The sequence below is a fragment of the Eimeria acervulina genome, genomic scaffold (genome assembly GCF_000499425.1).
Source record: "Eimeria acervulina Houghton genomic scaffold, Eah_scaff187, whole genome shotgun sequence".
Classification (NCBI taxonomy): Eukaryota; Apicomplexa; class Conoidasida; order Eucoccidiorida; family Eimeriidae; genus Eimeria; species Eimeria acervulina.
This window is the reverse complement of record NW_013548864.1, coordinates 7547-33109: the sequence shown is the minus strand read 5'-3', so window position 1 is coordinate 33109 and position 25563 is coordinate 7547. Positions and strand designations below refer to the sequence as shown.

Here is a 25563-nt window from a genome sequence, read left to right as displayed (position 1 = left end):
ACTATTCGACAAAGCGATAAGCAAACTTTACGGTCATTTGACTGCCAGAGTCACTAACACCGACAGCCGCGGCCGAGCCACCCACTGCTCAAATCATTTCGTTGAAACTGCTGCACCTTCGCATCTCTTATTATGGTCTTCTCCACGATGAATCAATAGAGGGTCTTCTTGCCCGGGGACCGACTGAGCTGGTACATTGCCGCAAGCCTTCTTGGCATTCACCCCCAGCGGCTGCCGCCATTGTAAGCAGTAAGGAAACGCAATCTCGCAAACATGGCGCCTAAAACGGAGCGTCCTCCCGTTCCTAACCCTTATGCAATTGACTACGCTCCCACAGATCGGGCCACCTGCAAGGTTCGCGAGCAAACATCCCTTCCAGTCACAGTCGGTTACTTGCCGTATCCCGTATTGGTTCCCTCTGCACAGTCATTATAAAAAGAATTTACGCTGCTCTACACGACCAGATATGCATCAGTAAGGGACCTTTCGTGTGTGCAGGGGTGTGATGGGCGCATCGGTCTGGATTCGCTGCGCTTTATACGAAAGGTGTGGAGCCGCTTCCATGATGGCTTCGACGAGTTGAAATACCACTTGCGTTGTGGCAAGAAGTTCACAGATAACCTCGAGGAAATCAGATGTAGGCGGAAGAGATGTGTAGCGATACACAGAGGATTCCTTGTCGCTTATGTCCGCTACAACCCTAAGCCTCCGGAAGGGTTTGGCGTCCAGACACGAGCGAGAATGCCAGCACCATACCAGCACGAACTGTCGCATCTCTGGTGTTCTGCACTGTCTATGCTATAGTATGGCAGGCTCTGCGTTGGAGCGACATTCTTCGAGTGGCAAAAAGCTTTAACACAACTATCGACGAGGAGCAGTGAGCGTTCCTCGTTGCCCGCATATCGGACCCCAAAATATATGCACTGCACTGCATTTGTATTCTTACTTCCTCGCACTACTTCACCGTCACGCGTTGTGGTTGTTTGCGTCTTTTACTGAACTGCAAACCGTTGTTTTGTTTGCGGTTTCCACAGCCCCGCAGTTCAGGCTGTGAAGAGACGCAGCGATGCGATCTGGAGTCTCAAAGCCTTGCTTGTGGTAGGCATTCACCTGCGCTGATACCACTAAGCTAGGCTGTGGCTGCAGATGCTGCTGCAGTGAAGTAGGTCTACCAGTTGCTTATCCAAGGTTTCTTCAGCCATGCTGTGCCCACTGTGCTGGCAGGAAATCCCGAAGAAGCAGCTGCTTCCAATTCTGGATGCCAATGGAATCCCCTACAACGAGAAAAAAATATCGGTGATTCGAAGATAGTGCTTGGCTCGTAGATAAACAGGTGTTCTGTCTGGTCGTTCTCTTGGGACACCTTCGAGGTGTGCATTAGTAGATATCGTCGGTGCATGAGCTGTTTTCAGGTTGGCGAGGCAGCGCATATCGTTGCGGATGGGTTTATGTTTGGGAGATTCCCTCCCTGCCCGATCTGCGGGAACTCTGCACTCGTTCAAGTAAGTGGCAATGCACAAAGTTAGTCGCTGCAAAACTCACATGAAGCATACTGAAAAACATGTAGAGACAGGTGCGAAGAGCTTGTTCAAGTAGTTGTGTCTCTCAGAAGTCCAAATTTCACTTTCGGATTTTGGGAGACTAAAATACACCTATGTTGGGAAAATAGAGAAGTGCTGATTCGATGCAGTACGGGGGCGAAATTCGCTGCAAGGGCTATGTATCAGCAACTACGAAGTGCATCTTCTCGTTCATCGTGTCGGATATACTGAGGCCAGATGAAGCCTGTGACAATTCTGCAACTGGTGTTTCTTTTGAAGAGCTCAAACGGAAGGAGCTCTTCGTGCTTCCGGTGTGTCTGTTTTACAGTTCCAATGGCTGAACGATAGTTGCCACCAGTCAGTGCCTGCCGCAGCCATGTGCGCACTGAAGTGCAACCGTGAATGCGCTGGGAGGATTTGTGTGCGTGTTCGTATTTCTTGACGGATGATCAGGATGAGGCAAAGCGAATTCCTGTGTTTAAGAAGTGGAAGTGTCCTGAAGGCGTAGAGGGCTGTATGGAGCTTGGCAATCCACTAAGTCAGTCCAAACACTACCCAGAAGTAGCTTACTGAAAACTACCAGGAGACGGATACGAAGGGCTTTCTCATGTATTGGTGGCACTATTGTTTGTATGTTCACGTGAGGGTTGAGGCTGCTTCAGGCGCTCCGTCCCCCAAGGCGTAAGGCCCCAAACGGAACTGCTGATTGCAAGAAGAAATTCCAGTACACGGTTGTTAGTAGGGAATGGCCTTCAAGCTAGAAAACGCTACTGTTGTTACTACTGTTGTTTTGTCGGGACCTGGAGATGGCCTGGAGAATCGTGCCATCATCTGGTATTTGGCATGCTCTACGTGCAGACCCAAGAATGAACAAAGTTCTAGCGAGCCTGAGGCCATCCCTCCTGGCAAGGAACTCGTGGGGCTTAGCTTTACATCAGTAGGCGCTACCGATCCTCCAAAGTGAGAATGCTTCAAAGTCTCGCAGTTCTGCAAGGAGCTCATGCCAATTTCCTGGGGGACACCTCTGCCTCTGCGGCTGTAGAATGTGTTGATTGAGTTCGGCAGTTCGTTGAGTTGTTTCGACTGTTGCCGACAGTATCCTGCTTTAAGCGCCTTTGACACCTCAACCTCCTGCTCGCATTCTGCTGCCCCTTTCTACATGGCCGTTTACAATGTGACTGTGATTTCAGAGCGGAGCTTCAACTCTTGATCGAGAAACACGCCGGAGAATACACGTGAGACAGCTGCTAACTTCCCTTTGTCATACTAGGCAGCCTCCAGCTCTTGCCCCAAGACGCTGCTCGCTGGGGTGGCTGTCTCGACCTACGTCGTGTTGCAGCAATTCAGAATTTCGCTTTAAGCTCTGTGCTGCGGTAAATCCGTGGTCTGTGAATATTGCTGCTTTCACTGAGCTAGCTGACTTGTTGCACCTCCCATCGTGGTTTTCCTGGTGTGCTATGCTGTCCTGGGCTGCCTTGTGCTAGCGAGCAACCCGAAGGGCGCACAACATTCCTCTTGGTTGGAGACGGGGACAGTCACGAGTTCACGAAAAAATATCGCGATGCAAAAGCTGCGGGCGTCCCTATTGTGCATGTGAGTCACATGATGGTGGCAAAAGCATGGGATGTTTTATCGTTTTGTCCCGAATACTTGTGTTGGCACAACGGGGTGGAGAGTCGCACTCTCATTAAGCCATGCGTCCGAGGAGTAAATGGGCCCACCCCTAGAAACAGAACGAGCAAAGGTGCATTTCTGTAAGAATGTGAAAGAAGCAGTGGCACACGCCGTCCTTCCTGGTGTGAGTCTGGAGTGGAGCCAGGTGCATATGACGACTGTTGGTGTCTAGATGATTTCTTGCGTTCAGTGCTCGTTCGTGAAAGCCTTAATCCGGCGAAAAAATGTCGAGCCGAAGCTGAAGTTGGCGGAGTGCCGCAAATGGAAGGGCTTGGATGACGGCCCCGATCCTCGGCCGATGGTAAGCTTCGCGGGCTGTCAATAGCGTCTTCTTTTTAAGCTCGCGAGAAGCAATTTTCTTTCACGTGGGTTACGCGCAACAGGGGAGGGCAGTTTCTTTTGGTGCTGCACCTCAGGGTCTACTATTACGGAAAAAAAAGTATGCACAGTATTATCTCGTGGAGGGAAAGCTTACACTCGAGTTACCAAGTGCGGCCGAATCTCTCAAGCAGCTTCGCGAAGCTCGCGCAAAGGACAAGTCTCGAACGAAGCGTCCACCTATTGCAAAGGGCTCTCCGCTTTTGCAGGTATGGCTCGCGTGCCCTTAGTGCTGTGGCATAACGCTGGCGGGCTAACGAATGTAGGGGCTTCAGCAAGGTGCTGACAAGACGGAGGCATTTTATGACACGGGGATGCTCTCTATAAAGAAGATAAACAAACTGACAGGCGAAAACAGAAGGGCCTGTGGCCATCTGCTGTGCGAAAGACCCCGCGTTGCTTGCGTGTGAAGTGGGCGCTCTAGGTGGACCCGCTATTCAGTAACAAAGGGGGCCAAATTTACGTTGACCAGTATGGAAATGCCTTCAATTGCTGCACACAGTTTACTGACATAAGCACAGGTCAGTAACTTTCAGGCTTTTTGCTGGCTGTCTCAATTACTGGTAATTCGTCTCGTCCTCCGTGCAAGGAACCGTTGTTGGCTCTGCATTGAGGTGTTCAGGCATTAACAAGTATTATTCCATGCAGATCGTGCAAACTAACAAGACCTATCACTTCTTCACGAAGTGGGGTCGGCTTGGGGCTGATGATAAATTAACTAACGACTACAAGTACGGCGAAGCTACGCATCACCCTCAAGCCCGAAACATTTTATGCTCAGTGCACTACTTGTGGATAAGCCCGGAATCATTATCGCTTAAGTACCATTATTCAGCCTTGGTTCAGTCTGTGTGCTGCCTTCCCTGTTACATACTCTGCGCTCCAGACAACAGTCATTTGGCCAGGACGTGGATGCCGCAGTTGGTAAGTTGACGGCTCAGCAGCTTTATACTTCGTGTTGCCTAGCAGAATCATTTCCTCTTCGTCGATTTGCCGTTAACGGGAAGTTTCGAAATTCGGCTATTTATGTGTCGCCCGTAGACGCATTTGAGTCCAAGTTCATGGGACTGACAGGTACCCAATGGAGTGACCGTTTCAACTTCGTTCAGCAACCTGGCAGGTGAGTTTGTTTCCCTATGTACCCAAAGCTGTCTGTGCGGGAATTTCCCAAGTGCCAAGCCGTCGGCATTAGCGGATGTGACATTTTCGCTAGTGCAAATGCGTCTCGCCTGCGCAGGTATGGTTTTGTGGAACTCGCGGGCTATGAAGTTGAAGATGGGGCAACGCAGGAGCCAAAGCTAAAGCGGGCTAAGCTTGAAGCTGCCAGGTAATGCGCGTAATATGAGGCAGGGGCTGTTCAGTTGCTAGATCCTTGTGGCTGTCGCTTTTGCGGCTGTCACTGTGGGTCCAATACTTTGGCGCCTCTTGTACGCCGGTTTTTTCTTTCAGCATGCCTGCGAATAGTTCCTGCGTGTCTAATGCAGCGCCAGCAGCACCGTGGCTGAATGCACTCTACCCCCAGCGGTGAAAACGATCGTGGAGCTCATTTTTGACCGTATGTCCCTGCGCATGCCCGGAATGTTGGCGCATCTGCCCTAGCCTAATCAGAATAAGAAGGTTTTCGGTGGTGGCGCTGGCAAACTGGGTTGTTTGGGAGTCACATCATGTTGTTCCACAGGCAAACTGGCGGAGAAGTTGCTCACCGAACAGCACCTCAACCTTCAGAAGCTCCCCATCGATTCCATTTCCAAGCGTCAGCTGCAAGAGGGCTATGCAGTTCTTCAGGTACTGCTAGGCCCCTAAACGGCCTCACGCTTCCTCTTCACGAGACTTTGTGAAGCCCAGTACCCAGGGACGAATACAGGGCATTGCTTTTTACCTTATGCCTACGCTTAGGAAATTCAAAATCTCCTCCGCGAGGACTCGGAGAAAATTAACACACTTAAACATCAGTGAGCAGACCTGGCGCTTCTTTTCCATTGCAGTTCAATGAAATTTGAAAAGTTGGCTGGATTTAGCGCGGATCCACGCGAAAAATGGACTGCATTGTGTGCAAATAGGACGCGGCTAGCGGATGCGACGAACCGGTTCTACATCAAAATACCTCACATCGTAAGCGCATAATTGCATCTCGTGGGCGGTCCTTCGTTGTCAATGGAAGCTGGCCAAATGACTTTCGTACAAGAAAATGGGAGCCTCCTTCAGTGCACTATATATATATGTATATATATTTATGAGGAGCAACCTTGTCTGTTTTTGTGGTTATCCTGCAGTTCAGTCATGCCGAAAAGCCTCCAGTTCTTGACTCACTGGCAAAGTTGAGAACCAAGATCGAAATGATGGAGCAACTGTTAGAGGTGCGACTCTAGCTAATTCTTAAATCCTGATGGCACAGAAATTAGGGCTCAACCGACGCATGGCTAACTGCACAGTTTGAACGGTTCTCTTTTGGGTGCCAGAACTTTGGTGATTTACCCCTCCCAGCCCGTCCTCATCCCTCTCTTGTCGTCTTGCAGATATCGATTGCGCAATCTTTGTTGACGGATGCTATGCTAAACGCCAGAGACAAGCACCCACTGGATGCTCAGTACGAGCAGCTGCGCTGCAAACTTGAGGTACACGATTGTCTCTGAGTTGTCTAATTGCAGAGAACTATTCTCCTGCTTTCCTAGGCCTTGCACGCGATGCTGTACTGTTACGCCTGAGAGAAGGCTCCGTTAGGGAGCTTTGCTATGCCCCCATGTACAGAAAATTCTCACCCCATGTTAAATCCCCGCTTCAAACGTGCGTGTAAGCGCGCTGCAACTTTTGCTGATTGCTTTATTTAGCCACTTCCTGAAAACCATGAAGAACGAAAACTGGTGGAGCGACTTGTATCCGACACCCACGCACCGACCCACAATACGTGGAAGCTCAAGATCCAGAGTGTCTTAAAGTGCGATCGCCAAGGTGAAACGGAACGCTTCAACAAGGACGTGGACAACCGCATGCTCTTGTGGCACGGTTCCCGTTTGGTAAGCCTCTTGATTTCCCAGTTCTGTGTGAGCCCTTGTACGAGCAATACACCCTCATGCAAAGCGGATTATGTGATTGGCGACAGAGCGCCATGGGTTCGGGGTTTTTCCTTGGCTGGGGGTCAGCTTCTTCGCTATGTAGTCATGCCACTGGTTCCCCTTGTGCGAGCCGTTTTGGGCTGTTTTAGTTCGCCATCTGAGTAACTGCTGTCGGAGATTGAGCCCTGTGCGGCGCAGACAAACTGGCCAAGTATTCTCGCGAAAGGCCTGCAAGTTGCTCCCCCAGAGGCGCCGTCGTCCGGATACATGTTTGATAAGGGGATTTATTTTGCCGACATGGTAGGTTCTATGGTTCGTTTCTGGCAAAGAACTCCTTATTCGGGCCTTGTGTGTGGGAAAGCAAGCTTTAGTAAGGTGACCCCCACGAGCCGTTGCGACGCAGGTTAGCAAATCGTCGCAGTACTGCTTCGCGTCTTCCCTTCAACCGCATGGCCTCCTAGTCCTTTGTGAGGCGGCACTGGGGAGGCAGCGTCAGCTCCTTGAGGCAGACTATGAAGCGGCTGCCAAGTGCAAAAGTGATGGTAAGTGAACTGCGGCTAAACAAGCATCTTCCTTTGCATTGCAGGCTCGACGGCATTTCTGCTACAATCTTCGTTGGAGCTTGTGTTTGTTGCAGGGCAAGACAGCGTGCACGGGGTGGGCCGCATGTGCCCGAATCCCGACTCTGACTTCGAGATTCCTTCTGTCATTGATGGAAAGCCGGTGCGCGTTTGCGGAGGAAAGAGCTGGAACAATACAAAGGCTGTCGAAGAGGTAGGAGGGAATCATCACGAATTACACAACACAGACTTCCAGTTGAAACCTAATGCGCAGCACTGAGGGATTCGTGTTTTAATAACAGCTGAGAGTGAAACATGCAGTGACGTCCCACCTATGTGCACATGAACTATTCTGCCGTGAGAATGGCTTTCAAGTGAAGGCATTGTGCATGCTAATTACACAGCTGAAGGCCAACACGCCCGGGAGTCCTGAGGCGGCCCTAATGTATAACGAATACGTCATTTACGACCCGGTAAGCTCCAGCATCATGCGCCCACCCTTGCATTTCCCTCTGCACATTGTGATAACGTACCCATTTCAGATATAGTATACAGTAAATATATTTACTGTTTACTACCTTGGTGACCGTGTGCGGCTATGCATGCGAAAATTGCCACAGCGTCAGATCAAGATTCGCTACCTGATTCACGTTGAATTCGAGTTTGCGTCGTTTGACCTGGATTCCATCTGAGCTGAACGTGCGGCCGCACCAAATGATGCTCAGCACTTCCTCCTGCACAGCTGTTGCATATGTGACGCCTGCCAGAGAGCCACGGGTATGCGAGAGTTTCTGTATTGCTTTGTCTAACTGTTTCAAAAGGCTCCCTGCAGTAGTAGTACACCTTTGACCCGTGCCGTTGGAAGCCAGGGGAGGTGCTTCACGGGGTGGAGCACTGCAGGAAGACCTTTCCTTGTCAAAACAAGCTAGCAAAGAATGCTGCACAAGCGTCAAGTTTTTGCGCGAGAAGGCGCGTTGCATGGCAACACCACTACTGTCAATTGTGGCGTAAGCACGCCTTAGTATAGCACCACATCCTGCTTTTCACTAGAGCAAAAAGCCAGTTGTCTGTGAGTTGAAGTCGGATTGGCAGCAGGAACATAGCAGTGAAAGCCCAGTATCGGGGCATCGCAGGTCAGACTAAAACAAAATAAGAGTACTGTCCAGAAGAGAAGGTCGATGGGTAGATAGAAGATATTTGACGCAATGCGTTGCAACAGCTTCAACTGACTGCTGCTGCGCGTGTTTGGTCCCTTCCACAGCAGGAATGTTCACATAAAGGGCATGATGTGAAGCTGGTGACTTGGCACTAGCTTAAGTTACGTAAGAGCGCAGTCACCTGAGCACTGCTAATCCTAAATTGCCCTGTTGCGTACTTCCCCTCCTTGACGCATATAAGCCACAAGGTCAGAACGCAATTCGCGGATCGGACTTCAACTTAATCATATCGGACTGGGTGTGGAAATTCAACACTTTGAGCTTGCTCTTGATTGCGCTGATTCTCAACTGATTCGTTTGCGACTGGTGACACAGGTCGCGGTAGATGGTCAACAGATGCCGCCGCAACTGCGGGTCCCGTCCTAGATATGGTTGACGGCGAACCTGCAACAGACATCGCCTGCATGTCGAAGCTGCATATTACTACATTTTCAGGCTAAAACACGAGCCCAGAATAAACAAGGGAACTTCAATACGCAGAGCTATGAAGACAGGCCATAGCAGTAGGGGTAAAAGCTGCAGGGGGAATGGCTCTCGCAGACAAACCTGCGGGTAAGTCGTGTACTCCCATTCTCGCAGGTCGGGGTTTTCACACTCGCGCTCGAGCTGGTCAGCTATCGTATTCAGCCTTGTGGAAGCAGCGGTGCACTTGGAACGTAAATCTCCTAGTAACTCATTTATCTGGCCTCCATGAGCTTCTTCCAGCGAGCGACCCAAGAGGTTTTCACAGCCTTTCATCTCAGGGGATGCCTTCTGTCCGGGCAGCTGCGAAATCCCGTAAAACGTTTTCTGTGCCGCAGTAAGATCCGTGTCTGCTGGATCTTTCGTGCCTGAAGTTGTGACAAACAACAAGTACAATGGACACTGACGAGCTCATACGGAATGCCAGATACCTTCGAGAAATATGAGCGCTGTCATCTAACACGGCTCACTTTACTAACCCAGTGCATGCAAAAATCTATATGCAGTACTACAAGTGCAGCAGCACCTGGGTGTGTTCACTATGCATGCCCAGTAGTACATGACCAACCTTTTCCTCCTTCTTCCAAAAAGTCTACGCATGTATTTGGTGGTGGGAATGCAATGAACGGTTGCTTTCTTCTACGGCTGTGGGCAGCGCCTGCAGGTTGAAATCGCCCTGTTTGCACAGTGTTCGAGAACAACGGTGCCGCTAGCAAGTCAAGTCTTTCTTCAATGGACCTTCCGGGTTGTGAATATAGGCGGCTATAGTAACTGAGAATGGCGGACTTAAGTCCATCCAAGTTCTGTCGTATCTCACCCACAACAATCTGTTCGGGTGCCCGCCGGCGCACCAGACCACTGCTGGGGTCAGTGCTGCTCGAGCCTTGCTCTGGTAGCTCGTGTGAGGGCCCTATATCGGTTCCAGGCAGCGGAGGTTGCGGGGAGACCAAAGGCTGCTGAGAACCCTCGGGTGCGCGAGCGTCCATCGTGGTGCCGTCCTGATGTGCTGACAGCACTGGCTTGCCGCTCCACGCCGCCTTGTTTGAGGTCGTACTACCTCAACCCACAGCTACCACTGCTAGTTCCTTGATTAAACCCAACCTGTGGGAAGGTTCAACCACCTGCTCGTCATATGTTGCACAGCGCAATCGGCGTGCTCTGTTTGGGTCCACCGGGAGGTCGCCAACTGCTTCGGAACGATGTTGCCGCATAAAAGCTTAGGAACAATGCACTTTAATTATATTTAGAGTACTTCCATCTACGCAGAGAGAAGATGAGCTGGGAGAAGCTGGCGGACACGGCGCACCAATCTCATCAGCGTCTCAGCGGGCCGCCTGAGTCTGGCTCAGCTGACACTGGAACTCAGCATGGCGGTGCTGCAGTCCTAAGAGGAAGGAAAGACCACAGCGAAATGTCAAACGTGTTTATTCTCTCAACACCAGGCTGTGGAGCTTCTTTTGGACGTATGCAGACGCACATCGGCATGGGCAGCAGCTCACGGCTGCATGGCCTTGGCTGGCCAGCAATCGATGCCGACACGCAAAGCTGAAACAATACCAAATAAGTGCTCTTTTCTTGGTCCTGTCTAGCAGTAGAGTTATACTCGCATCTTGATAATGTTAACTCATTTGGGTTTTACACACTGCTGAGGAAGGGGATCCCAACAGAGCCAAACTCAGCTGAGACTGGGGAGCCTGGGGTGATCGGGACAGCGCGCATTTTCGGAATGTTTCATAAATTGTGGGCGGTGTAGCCTGTTTCGCCTTCTTTAAAGAAGATAAGGAAGAATTGCCTTCCGTCTAATTGCAACAACCGGGGTGGTGGTCTTGACCGTTACATTGTGTTGTGCTGCGGGATGTCCACAGACAGTGGTGACTGTCTGTAAGCAGAGCTTAGTGCTTTGGTTAGGAATTTGTGTCAGTTCTTGAATAATTTGATTTTGAACGCGACACTCTTCTGGATACCATTCTTAGGTCACTGCTAACTGCTGGAGCATAGCGGTCGTGGTGACGGCCGTCACAGGCCGCATGTCGTAGCTGACTTCCTCTATTTGTTGTATGCTGTACGCATGCACTAAAATCTCATTTGACTCATGGGTGTGCCTCGAGCTTCATAGTAGATTTTAGACTGCTTGTTTCATCTAAAACGAATGTACAACAGACTGAACAAAAGCGGAGGTCACGCATCGGGAGCGTCTCGGCGACTCTTGCTGCTCTGAACTTCGGGGCCCGTTCAGGCCAAAGAGCGGAGCATTACGCTGTCCCTATTCCCAAAAACACGGTGGGTGAGAGCTCATGGTGGAGATTTCATGCTCATAGTTGACTGTGTGGTGAACAAGCAAGCTCTCGACAACCGCCGAACCGTGGAAGACAACCGCACCCGGGCGCGGGGGGTATACACCTGCACCAGTTTTTCTTGCGACAAAAGAAGAAACGAGTAATTCATGAAATAGCCAGACGGTTTTTCGGGGAGTGAAGTTTCAATGGGATCAAGGGTCGTCCCTCAGGGACCAGGGCTGGGCAATTTCAAATGCAGGATCTCTGACTCGGATATCTTGCCAGTGAAAAAGCGAAATGCAGAACGTGAATAAATACCACAGCTTAGGGGATCGCTTAGGGGTTGTGCGGCTGGCACTTGGAAGTACAAAGAGGAGGCTGCAAAGTGCTGATGCAGCCTTAGGTGTCAAACTGCTTAACGTGCCTCTTGCGGAGCTTGCAATAGTAAGGCTTCCCCTAGCATCGAGCGGGCCGATGCGGTTCTGTTTCCACAGTCGTCAGGACTTACGCTGGCTACTATTCTCGAATATAAGTGATACGGATGGTGCAGTTTGGTGTGTTGTGGTGTGGTGAATCCTCAACAGCATTACCACGAAACTCAGCTTTTCATCCAGGAAGCCATCGGCCATGTTGCAAATGCATTTGCGGTCGACCCGCAAAGAGTTGTGCCTTTACAGTTGAGGCCTGACGAACGCGAACCAACGAAGTGCACAATTTGGACATTCACGTAGGTCCATTTGAACATGGGTCAGCACCTACAGAGAATATATTTTATTTGCTTCCCGACGAAGGGTTAACAGCGTACTGTATCTTGAATAGCTAGGAGAGCATTATTGGACAAGTCATCTAAGCTTACACTTTTGTGGAAATCCATATATATACATATATCTATTATGTCTGTATATATATCCCTTGCTGGTGGATCTCTGGCCAGGAACGAAATTCCGTGACGTTCCGCTAAGGCTGTTGCCTGCGTTTTGACTTTTCCAGGATCCGAGGCATTCCGTTTCATGATCTCTTGGGTCAAATGAGAGAAATGTTCGAACACTCCAAAGTTGCATTTGGAGAATGGCGCTTCGGAAGCAGAAAGGTCCACACGCGTAACAGCGAAAGCATCTAAAGTGTTCAGAAACCGCATACAGCCTGGATGCAAGCCAAAAGAAGCTTACACCTTCTAAATCTTTTCGTTTGCCTTTTGGCGCAGGTAGAACTGGAACCCCTAATCCTCGGCGTACCAGGGGTTCTTTCCAACGTCTCTCTCCAAACTCCCCCAACAGTATGGCAGCGCCCAGGTTCGTTGACGCTTCCCTTACTGGCTGTAGGAGCCTTTTCCAGAATCATATCACAGATTATGGAGCTAATCTGTGCGTTTGACATATTGTAGCTGTGCGCTTGTAACTGCCCAACCCGTTGCTTGCGGTGTGTTGGAAGGCTTGGTTCTACGCGTGAGCACTCTGCTGGTTACAGGGCTTGATGCAGAGTGGGAACAAGAAGCAGAGTTGTGGATAAAACTTCGTGACTTCAAGTGGTTGGAAGAGCTGAAAAGCGTGAGCGCCATGTCACGTAATCATTAATCTCAACATTCACTTCGATTCAGACCGTAGCCCGGGGCATACAGGGCATACAATGCATTTTGATGCAGTGAGGGAGGAGTACTATTTCTGGCACAGTTTTCTCCATTAGTCCCGAGTTTAAGTTACTTCGTTATTGCATAGCCGGTGTCTTGAATTGCTCTTCGATGTTTGATCTTGCAGAGCGTGAGCCAGTTTGAACGCCGGCTGCTGAAACTCCGCGACGTAGTTGCGTCAACAATGAAGGTGAAAGACCCTCGAGCACTCCAGGTGGCTAAGTACTACTCAACGTCCGACGGGACAATAATCAGAATGACGTATGATTACACTTGTAGTCTGGAACAATGCACTACGCTTTTCGACGCTCCTGACGTTACCACCGTGGGATTATTGGCATATTCTTGGTTTTCAAGAACACACCTTTAGCTCACCGCCTCACATATGGGCGGAACCGTTGCTTGCATGCAGTCCCGCAACTCCAGATAAACGTGAACATATTGAGCAATTAAAGAAATGGCTATTGGCCTTTGAGAGTGGCGAAGTGAACCAGAAGGTCCCGGAGGTTTCTGAGGACTTCTGGCCTATTCGCAGCCCCAAAACAGGTGATGCAGTATTGCCCATCCACCATAGATGCATTATGTGCAGCTAAGAAGCAAACATTTTTCAACACGTGAGACTTTAAGGAGGTGTGCCTACAACATTCTTTCTGGTGCGACAGTGTTAAGCTTTAGTAATCTAGTACCCATATTTCGCAAGTTTCTGACCAAATCGTATTTTTTGAATTCTATGGGCTACTGCACTGAAGCTATTCCCAGCTTTTTCACTACATAGACTATTTGTGAAAGATCCACCTGTTTTTGTGCATAATTTGTCCAGGCAGGCCTCTGTCCCTTTCCATCTTCAGCTCAAGTACTACTAGTTCGACGGTGACACCCCTTGCACACCGTGTAATTGTCAGTCGAGATGATTACTCTTATGAAACTCCTAAAGGTGAGAACGTGAAGACGGCTTTCGAGACCCCGTTACTTCGCTTTGTTGTAGAGTCTCCCAGTTCGTTTTGTGCAGTGTATCTTAAGCATGCGTTTGAGCCCGTGCCTGCAACAACAAGGGGTTCACAGGTCTGCATGTGGATGCTTTGACGCGCAGCACCGCTTCCTGTGGATGAAGAGTTGGCACCTTCAACAAAACCATTTCCAGGAATGGGTACGACGAGCACCCAGAACCCACGCTGAGGGTCCATACACGTTTTCTTAGGAATGCTTGTTTGTCGGTGCTAAACTCCTTAGCTAATTAAAGTCCCACCAAAATCCAACGAAGTGCATTATCATGCCGCATTCTCCGCATCTCTGCAAAACAGGCACAGCATAAGTTCCTGTTCGCTTGTTTGTATCGCTTGAGAAAGCTGCATGTGCGCTGCTTTGTGATCTCCGGGTGTGTGTAGACATTATTATTCCTGTGGCGGTTCTGGCGGTTTTCCTGGGTTTCGTCGTCCTGTGCATCTTCTGCTGCCGCCGTCGGGGCAAAGCCACCACCAAATCTCCTAAGCCTGTGGGTCGGCTATAGAGATGTTTAAGGCCTTCTAGAGACTGATACAATACAAGATGTAATGCTGTCTTGTCCTGTCTTGTGTTGGATCGGGAGGATAGACGCATGTGTGCTTTTCTGCACTCTGCAGCCCAACGGAGGTTCTCCTGCAACCACTGGCTCGCTTAAGGCCACAGCTGGAAGTAGGGAGTGCACGGCAACCGGCCGCCAACGGCAAGCAGGCGGCAAAGCCTCAACTCCCCACTTCAAAAGAAAAGGGTATGCCGGATCATGAGACTAGGGTCAGTGCGTGCACAGAGGAATCTGTACAGCCCATTAGTCCATGCCAACTACGCTGCAGTCTCCAGACACAGGCCTGCGGCTCTTGCACTCGCCAGAATATCAACTGGCGTTCACCAGTGAGGTTTCCACAGTGCAGCGCAGTGAGTCAAGGGAACCCGAGAAACTGATCCACCTGCCTACGGTGGGCGTTTCCATCACCTTTCCTGCTTTTTCTGCTTCACTGAAGGGGCTACCACCAGGAAACTTGAGCTTGGTGACTAGTTGAAACGGGGCCAAGGCCTTCGTATCCAACGTCCATAGACCGAAGATCAGTGGCACCAACTGTTGGGGAATAAACGAATTGACAGGTTCCCTTTGATTTTGCTGATTCACTAATGGTCTGCAGAAAGGCTACACCTTTTTCTATGGCGGTGTTCGGAGAGATCTCAAGAACCACAACGGCGTACACATCCTCAGCACGAAATTTATTTGATATATATATATATATATATATTTCTCTTTATTTCCATATATGACCTCAACAAGGGCATGAACAATGCAATGTATGCGCATTTCCGTGACTAAGGTGCTTGAGACAGGTGCTTGTGACAGGCTCGGTGCAACGGTTAACGAAAAAGTGTAGAAGTGTGTAGTGCTCCAGATATATGCCAGCAGTAGCTCAATCTTCCATCAACAAACGGCGTGCATATAAATGCAAAGTTTGGTCATACCAACAAACTGCGTATTGCTAGCCTTTAGATGATGCTATATGAGAAATGCCTCCCCAGACCATGATAAATGTGAACAAGCCGCCACATGATGGGCTGCTTGAGGACTGCTTTCTTTCCGCATGGCGAAGCAGCTACACGCTATTGCACGTCTCAGTATTCTTGGTGTATGCAAGAAGATCTACGGAGGAGACAGCACTACTTGTCACAGATGGTCGAGATATGATGGTTCTTTGAACCCGCAGGCGCTGAAGTCGTGTACAGTTACCACTTCAGTGATGCATCTAGCTCCTCAGTTTGTATAGTTGCATTCCATATTTGCTGCAACACCTTAGTATTTCCAATAACTTTTGCAGGAGGCGTATTCTCCCTTTGCTTGCAGCCACCGCTGTCATAGTCGTTCCGCTTGCAGCCCTCTCGCTCAAGGAAGAATGCGCTTACGCTGCCTCCTTCCTAGCTTCCTCGCCAAGGAAGGAGGTAGCATACGCTCATTCTTGAATTTCACCATGAATGAGGAATTTTTCTCGATGATAGGTTTTATACTCCTCTCAGTCTGACATGATTGGTCAAATTCCAGACAGGAATTCGTTAGAGAGGGCGTTTCAGTAGTGAATTCATCTGGCCAGTATACTATTTTCTTTGAAGGCTGATGGTTAAGCCAAGTGAGGAGAGAAGAAGCTCAGCTTAAGATGCCTTCTCCTGAGTAATGGGGGGAAATCCAGATTGGTTGCGTTCTCAAGAATTAGACACCTACCGCTAGCCCGAGGAAATTACGGTTTAGTAGGAACCAGCATGGGCTCGGTGCGACAGAGCTCGCATGGAAGCGCATGCAGATGATACAACGGAGAAGGATATAACTATTTCAAGTATCTGTAAGTACGACCTCTTCTGCAGGAGCCTAGTGCACTCGTGGCTCTTTTTAGTCGAACTGTGGTCAGCGGCATCTTGTCTTGTATCACCCACCGGAGACTGTGCCGTGCTGAAGAGTGCGAGAGACTAATCTGTACAGACGCAGATACCCACTGTATCAAGTTGAGTGAAAATATGAAAATGATGGCTATAGTATCTAATAGACGAGTAGAAGAGGAACGCATCCCTGGGGCTTCAACTTGAGCCAACTGAGGCTTTAAGTAGTTCAAGTAATGACAAATCTCTCTTCTCTAATAATTCAGACACAAATACACCCACAGAGGCACCCTATCGAGATTTGGCATTATGGGAAGGATTCAAGCGGATGAATATTTGAATGAGACATGGAGTTTTGGAGTTGTTGGGAAGCGCGCCCGCCAGTAGCTCCTTTACTGCCGGAAGAGAACTCATCTGGAGGGGGGATAAAGCTCTTTTAAATGGCAAAAGGCGGAGTTAAGGGCATGCTACTAACAGAGGTTCAGAATAGAGCAATCACTGTGACTGTAGTTAGTGTTTTGTCCACAGTTGGGCTGTTCACTGCAACGGAGCGTCTACAACCGACTCCCTTCTGCCTCGCAGTTTTGTCGTAAGAAAACACAAATAAACCGTTTTGTAGATTTTTATATTTGGTGTATTATTTAGTATTTTCCCGAATATTCACGTTGCCTGCCTCCGGCCCGGGGCCTGCAGTGTGCAGCACTACAATGGTGCACCGGAACGGCTTCCAGAGGGCATGCAATTTATAATAGAAGCAAATAATGTACATTAATGAATAAATTAAATAAAGAAATCTTGCTTATTAGCGAAACCAGCTACGCTGGCAGCGGCTCAGATGCCAGTAGGGTCGTCCGCACACCACGATAGGAAGAACGGAGTTGTTTTTCTTGTAACATGGGGACCCCCATAGGTTTTATGCTTTTTAAGATGTATTCAGTAGCTACGTAGTGTAGATACTCAACTACATTGGCTTTCATCAGATAGAGAGAGTCCCACGTAGTAGCCTTGCCGGGCTTAGCTCACTACAGGGCCTCAGTCGACGGCGCCTGTCTGCACCGCACGTTTCCTCATGCTACTGAAACATGGTTCATGAGGGTCCATTTTCATGCAAAATGTATTCTTCTTCAGACTCCTCATCTTTAGAGTTCTAAAATTTACTTCAACAGAGCTCGAAGACGGGAAACAACTGTCTTTTTGAATGAGACCCATGGGTGAGCCTGCGCCACATGCACAGGAGCCTTGCTGCGGCTTGCAGATCCGCTGTTGAATTGCTCTTCTCTATCATGTTTTGATTTTTTGTGTTTTCTTTTTTCTTCTCCCTCATTTAAGCAGAGGCCAACCCTGGTTTGCCCACAAGGGTCGCAGAGTAGCTCGTTGTTTTGGCGCGACAGCCACATCTCTTTTGTTCATTCAAGTTCCCTGTCAAGGCGCTTCATGCGGACACTTCATGAATACCCTGAAGCGCCACCTGTTGGTACAGAGGGATCTTCTGCTGCTGCTCGCCGCTGCTGCTGCTTCATCGGCAGACAACGGCGCTGCTGCTGCAGGACACGATGGTAGAGCCGTCTGATGCATCTATCCCCTCGGGACCTGCTGCAGCTGCTGCATTACCAACAGCGTTGCCTGCAGCAACAGATGCAGGGGCTGCTGCAGTAGGGGGGAAACGCCAACCCCTGGCTGCTACGTGGGAAGCTACGCCAGATGCCGCCGCTTCAACTTGTGTCTCAGGCTCCGAAGGGTCTCTCCCCTCCAGCAATCAGCAGCAACAGCAGCAGCCGCAGCAGAAGCTCCAAAGCGACGTTCAGTCACCTGTACACTGCACTGAGGCTCAATCCGATCGGCTTACTGCCTCAGGCTCAGGAGACACTGCGATGCCACAAAGTGAACAGCAGCCACAGCAGCAGCAACAGCAACAGCTGCATGCGCAACATCCAGGCGGCCTTGCCCTCCATGTTGCATCTGTGAAGCGTTCCCAAGGCAACAGGAGCGACGGCAGCGTTGAGTGTGGGGCCCCATCGGCCCCCTTGACCTCAGATGCAATATCCAGTGTTGCGGCTCAGCAGCTGCAGCGAGGGAGCAGCGGCAGCAGCTGCTGCAGCAGCACATCTATTGGGGGCGAACTGAGGGGGCTTATCAATGCCCTTGCTTCTGTTGACTCAGCTGCAGGCAGCGGTGAGTTGCAGCAACTGCTGCAACAGCTGCTAGCGGAGCGCGATTTGTACAAAGCAGCCTTCGGCGCAGCCAAGGAGGAGCTCAAGGTAAGAGAGACATAGCGCAATAATCCACAGTAAAAAGATATATTTTATATTATCTCAATATATATTTAAGAGGCTGATAGTGAGGGGAAGACTTGTTCTGGGGAGGACAAGAGCAGCAGCTGGAGCCTGCTGCAGCATAAGGTAGAGGCGTTGCTTCAATTTGCTTCTGCTGCTGCGCTGCAGGACCTGGAGTGTCGGAAGCAGCAGCTTACGCAGGCGCTGCAGCAGTCTGAACAGGAACGGCGGCAGGAACGCATGCAGCAGCAGCACGCTGCAGCAACAGCAGATCAACCAGCGGCAGAGACAGGCGCGCCGCAGGATCCCTCGATGCAGTGGAACGGCAGCAGCAGCACCAGCAGCGCAGCACAGCAGCAGCAGCAGCACGTGGATTCCAACGGCAACCCAGCTAGCAGCACCTGCAGCAGCGCGGAGGGGCCTTATAACTGGCTTCACCAGCTGCATGCATGCGTCGCTTCGGGCACCTATCCGCGGCCGGAGCTGCTGCAGAAGAGTGTTGAGCAGCAGCAGCAACTCATCAGACTTGCAGAGGGACTGCAGCAAGAAAGGGAGAGCTACGTTGAAGCAGTGGCTTGTCTACACTCCCAGTCCGTCTGGCTGCGCTTTATGGGGCTGCTGCTTTCTTACTCTTGTATTTGAACGCAGTTGCAGTGTACACACTACATATATATATATATATTTGTAGTATATATATGTACGTATATGATCTGCATGTATATGCATCTGTATTTGTTATGTGTGGCTGCCATATATGTATGTATATATATATATATATGTATAATATATATATATATATGTATATATATATATATATGTATAATATATATATATATATGCATATATATGTATATATATGTATATACACGCAACAAATATACACTATATATGAACGCTATATATATACTAAATACTATGTATATTGGCGATATGTTTGGATGTGTTTGTGTGTATTTGTTTGTTTGCGTTTTCTTTGCAGATTGCGGGAGGCCCGAGAAGATGTTTCTTTGTACATGTCTGCGCATGCAACGCATGCAGCAGATCTAACGGCAGAGTCGGATGAAGCCATAAGAGCAGCAGACTTGTGGCTGCAGCATGCATTGCGTGTAGGCACTAAGTGCAAGTTCTGGGGGGTGGGTTCTGTTGTGCACAGCCAGGAAGCAGCAGCAGCAAGTGCTGCAGCTTCATCGCGGGCCTTAACACTGTCTCGTGCATGCAGCAGCGAGACGCAGTCGGAAGCCGTTGCTGCTGCTGCTGCTGCTGCACTCTCTACTGCAGCAGAGCCTGTACCAGGGGTCTCTGTAGCCCTGGCTGCTGCTGCTTCTGTCTTCTGCATCCAAGAAGACTCCGTAGGAGATGATGGCGAACCTGCAGACGCAGTTGCTGCTGGCGCTGCAGCAGCAACAGCAGAGCTGGAGCGGCTCTGGTGGGGGCAGACGGGTGATGCCCTTGCGGAGAGGCAGCAGCTTCTGAAGCAGCAAGAGCAGAGACAGCGAAACAGCCGTCTCTTGTGGTTTCTAGAGTAATGAGCAGCCTGCAGCAGCACTTTCGGTCTCTGCTGCTGCAGCGTCTATCTGCTAGAGCACCCCGTACACTCTGTTACTATAGAGATAAATAATATATAATGAAGATCCTTATTAAATAAGCTGCTCAGGGGGCTCCGACCGCTGCTTCGCTGCAGCAGCTGCGCTGCTGGACCACTGGTCTGTTCAACAAGACCAGTGGTGATGGGTGGCTCGGCTACTTGGGACTTCTTTCTTTTTTGCTGGTGCACGCGGCGTTAGTCTTCTACCTATTACGCGCTCTTCCCTCTTAGGCTGTTTTGTGTGCACTTATATTGCATGTGCTTGCTTCTTTTATCGAATAATAATTGCATGCGCTCCATACTGTTGCATAGCGGCTCAGTGAACTTGGCTGCACTTTAGGGCTATCCTTCCGCGTTTACAATAAACATATATATATATATGCATATGTGCATATATACGTGCATAGATAGATACACATATATATGTATATATATACATATATATGTACATATGTAAATATCAATATACATGTGTATATACATCTTCATACACAAATATATATGCATATATATGTGCGTATATTAATATATATATATATATATATATATATATTTGTGTACAAGCTACCACTGCATATGCGTCTTCTGTGAACGGCGGAGCTGATATACACCTCCCCAATACGCATTAGGAGTATATTCTAATATTATACTCTCATAGATTATTAAAGGACTAACAGTGCTATTGGTGTTGATGCCTGCAGCAGGAGCTGCAGATACTGCAGCAAACTGCACGAAAAGTCGCATGCATATTAATGAAGACAAACTGCACGGGAATGAAGGCTCAAGCTTTTTCTGTAAACAAAAGAAAGTCTCATAATATTATTTTCTTTACATTTCAGGGGAGGGGGGATAGGCCTTTGGGCGCACAAGGCCTTTGGGCGCACAATGTCATAGATATATAGATATAAATGTAATATATATATATATATATATAATGTACATGTATACGTAATGTCATGGATATATAGATGTAAATGTAAATATATATGTATATATATACATATATATATATATATATATATGTATATATAGGTATACGTATGGTCGGCATGTTTCTGAGGTATTGTTCGTTTAGTTGTGTATGTAAATTGATGGTACGATAACAATATATATTATATTATTATATAATAGATATTATATATATTATATTATATATATAGATTTAATAAATTTTGTTAATATATTCGCTTGAACTAGTAGAAGAAGACTGCAGTTCTTCACTTTACAATATCTTCAGTACGTTTAGAAAGCACAAGGCTGAAGGAAAGTTTATATAATAAATGCGTCTTCGTTGTAGATAGAATAATGCTAAATGATCTAATATATTTGTTATATTAAATATAATTTATGTTATTTATGCTTTCGCTGCATTTATACACAATATTTAAAGATATGGCGCTCTTATCTGCTGCATGCAGAGGCCTCAGCAATGTTTGGGGCTTTGATGGTGGAAGAAACGCTGAAAAATATTATTTTTAATCATTTTGAGTTTTATACGAAGAAGAAAAGAAGACAAAGAACGCAAGTTGTTATTATTTAATTAACATCATTCTTCTTCCTCTAGTCTCCCCACATACTCTCCTGAGGTGTATATACACAGCACAGAGTGGCTGTACATTTGCTGCATCGACTTATTTTACTTTTGAATTCTTTTTTAGAGTTAAAGACAACAGAGAAGACCTTCAAAAGGCCTCAGCCGCTCACCCCCCATCTCCTCATATGCGTGCATCCATCAATACATACATACTTACATATATATAAATATTATATATCTGTATGTATAGATATAATATATGTATACATATATATATTATACTCTCGCCCATACAGCCTTGAAGAGACAGAAGCTGGTGGGTTAGCAGAGTTTTTTAGGGGCTTTTAAGCGGCTTCTTTTCTTGCATGCATCAGCCTGTTATATTTTTTTAATTTGCGGTGTATGGAGGGAATGGGTGGTGTTGACGGCTGTGCGAGTTTGTTTTTGTCTTTTGTTTCTCCTACTAGCTAAGATGGATTTAGAGCAAAATGAAGAAGAGAGAGGCCTCCTCAGCTCTCAAGATTTAAAAGATATACCGGTATTGTTGCCGCTGCAACGCTGCAGAGGCCTCGGATGGCTTAAAGGAAAACACTGGGGATGTTTAGGGCTTATTGACTCTGGTTTATATGCAGCACTCTTTTCTCGTGTTGTGCTGGTACAAGACAGCGACAACGGCGCCGCAGCAAATACGGCTGCTCCTCCTCCTGCTGCTGCTACCCCTCCTTCTGCTGCTCCTGCTGCTGCTGCTCCTACTGCACCATTTGCTGCAGCAGCAGAAGCAGGAAGCAATACAGGAGATGCTGTGCTGCGCGTCCTTGATAGCGTCAGCCCTGTGGAGATGGAGGCAGCACCAGGTGAAGCAGAAGAAGAGGGTGGGGTAGCAGCAGGGGAAATGTTTGCTGCACTGCTGCTGCCCGCCTCTCATCCTATTAAAAGAGACTCTAAAGTCATTGAAGGAAATTTTACTGTTTTACACAAAGTACAACAAGATTCAGCAGAAGGAGAAGACGCCACGGAGTTGCAAGTCTGCTGCGGTAGGCTGCTGGTGCCCCTGCTGCTGCTGCTGCTGCTGCTGATGCTGATGCTGCTGCAGCTCCTGCTCTGCCTCTTACTGCTGCTGTTCCTGTTGCTGTTGCTGCTACTGCTGTTGCAGTTGCTGCTAAGTTTTTTGCTGCACTTTGCAGGGGAGATGCTCTGGCATCCGCAGCCGCCGCTGCTGATTGCTTGCCGCAGTCTCTGGACAGCACAGCAGCGCATGCGGCTGACAAAAGGCAGCAACAACCCATCTGCAACAGCAGCAGCAGCTGCTGCTGCCTCAGTAGCAGCAGCGCCAACAGCAGCAACAACAACAGCAACAGCAGCAGCAGCAGCAGCAGCAGCAGCACCAGGGGCACCTAACGAGTATCTCGTGCTCTCAGACATAGAAGAGAACGACGATGAGGGGCCGTCTGCTGCAGAGAAAAATCTAGAGGCCTTCCGTGGGTGTCTCTCCCTGTTTGCTGCTGCTGCTGCTGCAGCGGCAGCAGCAGCCCGAGCTGCAGCTGTAATTACCTTCATGAATCTAAGCGTGCATGCATGCATGCATGCATGCAGGCTTAGATTCATTATATTTTCATTTAATTGTTTTTTTTTGCTCTTGTTATGCAGGGGCTACTGACGTACCTCGTGCGGCACTGAAAGCGCTGCGGGGATCGCTAAGCGATAGAGAGGCCTTTCGCCGCATTGCAGCAGAAACGTAAGCAGAAGCAGCGGCTGTTGTTGCTGCTGCTGCTGCTGCTGCTTCTGCTGATGCTGTGCGGCTCTGTCTGCGTGTGGTTTGCTCTTCGCTTGTTTTTCTCTTGGTATATTTACCTCTTTGTCGTTCTCTCTCTCTCTCTCTATATATATATATATGTATATATATATATATGTATACATATATATATGTATATGTATATATTTATTAATTCCGTTTATATATATTTAATATCCCTGTTGGCGTTTTGTTTATTAATCTGTAGATGCATTTTGTTAGCTTCCTACCCTCACAGTTGCTGAGCCAATAGGCGAGCTCTCCTTTGAATTGTATATAAAATAAATTAAAAATATATTATATATTATATATTGTAAATTACTTATATAGTATTATATATATTATATGAATTATACATTTTTATACTATAGGGCATTTGAGTTCGTCTTTGTTATTATCACCTTCAAACTGTCGTCTCTGCCTGCAGCCCGTAGCCCCTTTCTCTGTCTTGTTGTCTGGGGAAGAAGAATTTTTATATGTTTTTGCATGCGTTTGTTTGCATGCGTTTGTTTGCATGCGTTTGAATGCACTTTATGCTGTGCTTCTGTTGTTTTAAAATGTGCATTTGTTGTTCCGCAGAGCTGCGGTGTCTGTACAGTCAATTCGCCAAATGCCGGCGACGCTGGCCCGACTCTCAGCTGCAACAGCGGAGGTCTTCCAGAGGTGCACTTGAGTTGCTGCTGTTGCTGTTGCTGCTGCTGCTGCTGCTGTTGCTGCTGCTGCTGCTGCTGTTGCTGTAGCAGCAGCAACTGTTGCTGCTGCTACATTGAAGCGACTTACTTAAAAGGCAGCCCAGCTTCCCCTGCATAAATTATTATTATTACAATTAATACTAATAACAATAATGATAATAGTTATTATTATAATTATAATTAAAAATAATAATAGTAATAATAATAGAGATTATTATTATTATTATATTTGGAGGTGAATGCGAAATGGCATTTGTACACACAAATGATGCAAAGATCAGCGAAATATACGCATATGCATAATATATAATATATATAATATATACTGTATATTATATAATATATATAATATATATTATATGTATAATATCTAATATCTATAATATCTATTATGTATACAATATATAGTAGATATAATCTATATAATGTATATAGTATGCAATATATATTATAACTCATGTTCAAATTGCATGACGATTGATTGTGCATGCAGGGCAGCAGCGGATTGGGCTGCTGCTGGCAGCGCTGCTATTCAGGCTGCTGCAGCCTCTGCAGCAAAAGTGCAGAAGGCGTGGAGGGAGATGCACGATAAAAGCAGCAGCAGCAGCACTAACAGCAAACCGGACGCAGGAAATGATGCAGACAGCCATGCATAGGAGTGCAGGAAGGCAGCACATGAGGCCTTATGGTGTATGCGCGCCTCTACGGTGTATGTACACCTTTTAGGGTATATGTACACCTCTTGGGGTGTATGTACACCTCTTGGGGTGATTGTACACCTCTTGGGGTGTATGTACACCTCTTGAGGTGTATGTACACCTCTTTGGGTGTATTTACACCTCTTGGGGTGTATGTACACCTCTTGGGGTGTATGTACACCTCATACACTGTGTGCATCTACGGTGTATGCACACCTTTCTTTACACGTCGTTGGTTAGTTGCTTACAGGTTTCAAAGGAACACAACCGAATCCCTGGTTGCATATAGATTTACATATATATATTATATATATCATACATTATATATATAATATATATATACACCTTGTGGGGGGTTCGTTTGTTTGTACTGTACGATGTTCTATGCCCTTCACTTCTTCAGGTGTCGCTACTGTGGAGCGTTGAGCTTTAGGTTTATTCTTTTTGTAGATAAAACAATTATGTAGTGCTGCACATTTAAAAGCAAACACAGTCTAAGTGGTTGCTGGGCTGTCTGTACACCTCGGCGGTGTATTGACTATACAGCCTGCGGAGTGCTGCCGATGAGCAGGCGTCCATTTTTTTTTTCTATTACTTCTACTATTTCCATCATTATTATATATAGAAGTATCATTTTCCCTGTCATTTGTGCTCTTACTGCTGCTCCTATTGCTGCCACCAAAACTGCTATTTTTGAGTATTACTATAGTACTTCATATTACGAAAGTATACGTACACACATATATACATATATATGTATAAGTATACGTACACACATATATACATATATATGTATATATATATATATATATATATA

At 47.7% G+C, this 25563-nt stretch overlaps 5 protein-coding genes across 5 annotated transcripts; 4 read left to right on the top strand and 1 right to left on the bottom strand.

Moving 5' to 3' along the window:
* Positions 1-273: 273 nt before the first annotated feature.
* On the top strand, positions 274-7898 carry EAH_00024060 (NAD(+) ADP-ribosyltransferase, putative; the record flags this gene model as incomplete). The annotated part of the gene is made up of 29 exons (XM_013393092.1): positions 274-354; positions 499-637; positions 730-877; positions 1035-1098; positions 1225-1296; positions 1413-1502; positions 1995-2079; positions 2204-2222; positions 2400-2501; positions 2732-2776; positions 3026-3134; positions 3406-3516; positions 3632-3802; positions 4018-4114; positions 4216-4324; positions 4480-4713; positions 4831-4920; positions 5078-5148; positions 5272-5378; positions 5490-5545; positions 5654-5705; positions 5867-5950; positions 6053-6208; positions 6422-6607; positions 6845-6946; positions 7050-7188; positions 7284-7420; positions 7611-7679; positions 7827-7898. The coding sequence occupies 29 exons, from the start codon at positions 274-276 to the stop codon at positions 7896-7898; spliced, it is 2997 nt and encodes a 998-aa protein (XP_013248546.1).
* Positions 7899-8643: 745 nt separating this feature from the next.
* EAH_00024050 (hypothetical protein, conserved) lies at positions 8644-9871 on the bottom strand (the record flags this gene model as incomplete). Its single annotated transcript, XM_013393091.1, has 3 exons — positions 8644-8859; positions 8970-9253; positions 9703-9871. The coding sequence occupies 3 exons, from the start codon at positions 9869-9871 to the stop codon at positions 8644-8646; spliced, it is 669 nt and encodes a 222-aa protein (XP_013248545.1).
* Positions 9872-11458: 1587 nt separating this feature from the next.
* On the top strand, positions 11459-13871 carry EAH_00024040 (hypothetical protein, conserved; the record flags this gene model as incomplete). Its single annotated transcript, XM_013393090.1, has 8 exons — positions 11459-11605; positions 11746-11888; positions 12152-12251; positions 12366-12453; positions 12629-12708; positions 12916-13049; positions 13201-13334; positions 13609-13871. 8 exons carry the CDS (start codon positions 11459-11461, stop codon positions 13869-13871), a joined length of 1089 nt encoding a protein of 362 aa, XP_013248544.1.
* Positions 13872-17725: 3854 nt separating this feature from the next.
* On the top strand, positions 17726-19971 carry EAH_00024030 (hypothetical protein, conserved; the record flags this gene model as incomplete). The annotated part of the gene is made up of 3 exons (XM_013393089.1): positions 17726-18430; positions 18614-19035; positions 19425-19971. The coding sequence occupies 3 exons, from the start codon at positions 17726-17728 to the stop codon at positions 19969-19971; spliced, it is 1674 nt and encodes a 557-aa protein (XP_013248543.1).
* Positions 19972-22036: 2065 nt separating this feature from the next.
* On the top strand, positions 22037-24704 carry EAH_00024020 (hypothetical protein, conserved; the record flags this gene model as incomplete). The annotated part of the gene is made up of 5 exons (XM_013393088.1): positions 22037-22598; positions 22749-23042; positions 23212-23299; positions 23936-24019; positions 24542-24704. 5 exons carry the CDS (start codon positions 22037-22039, stop codon positions 24702-24704), a joined length of 1191 nt encoding a protein of 396 aa, XP_013248542.1.
* Between the last annotated feature and the right edge of the window lie 859 nt (positions 24705-25563).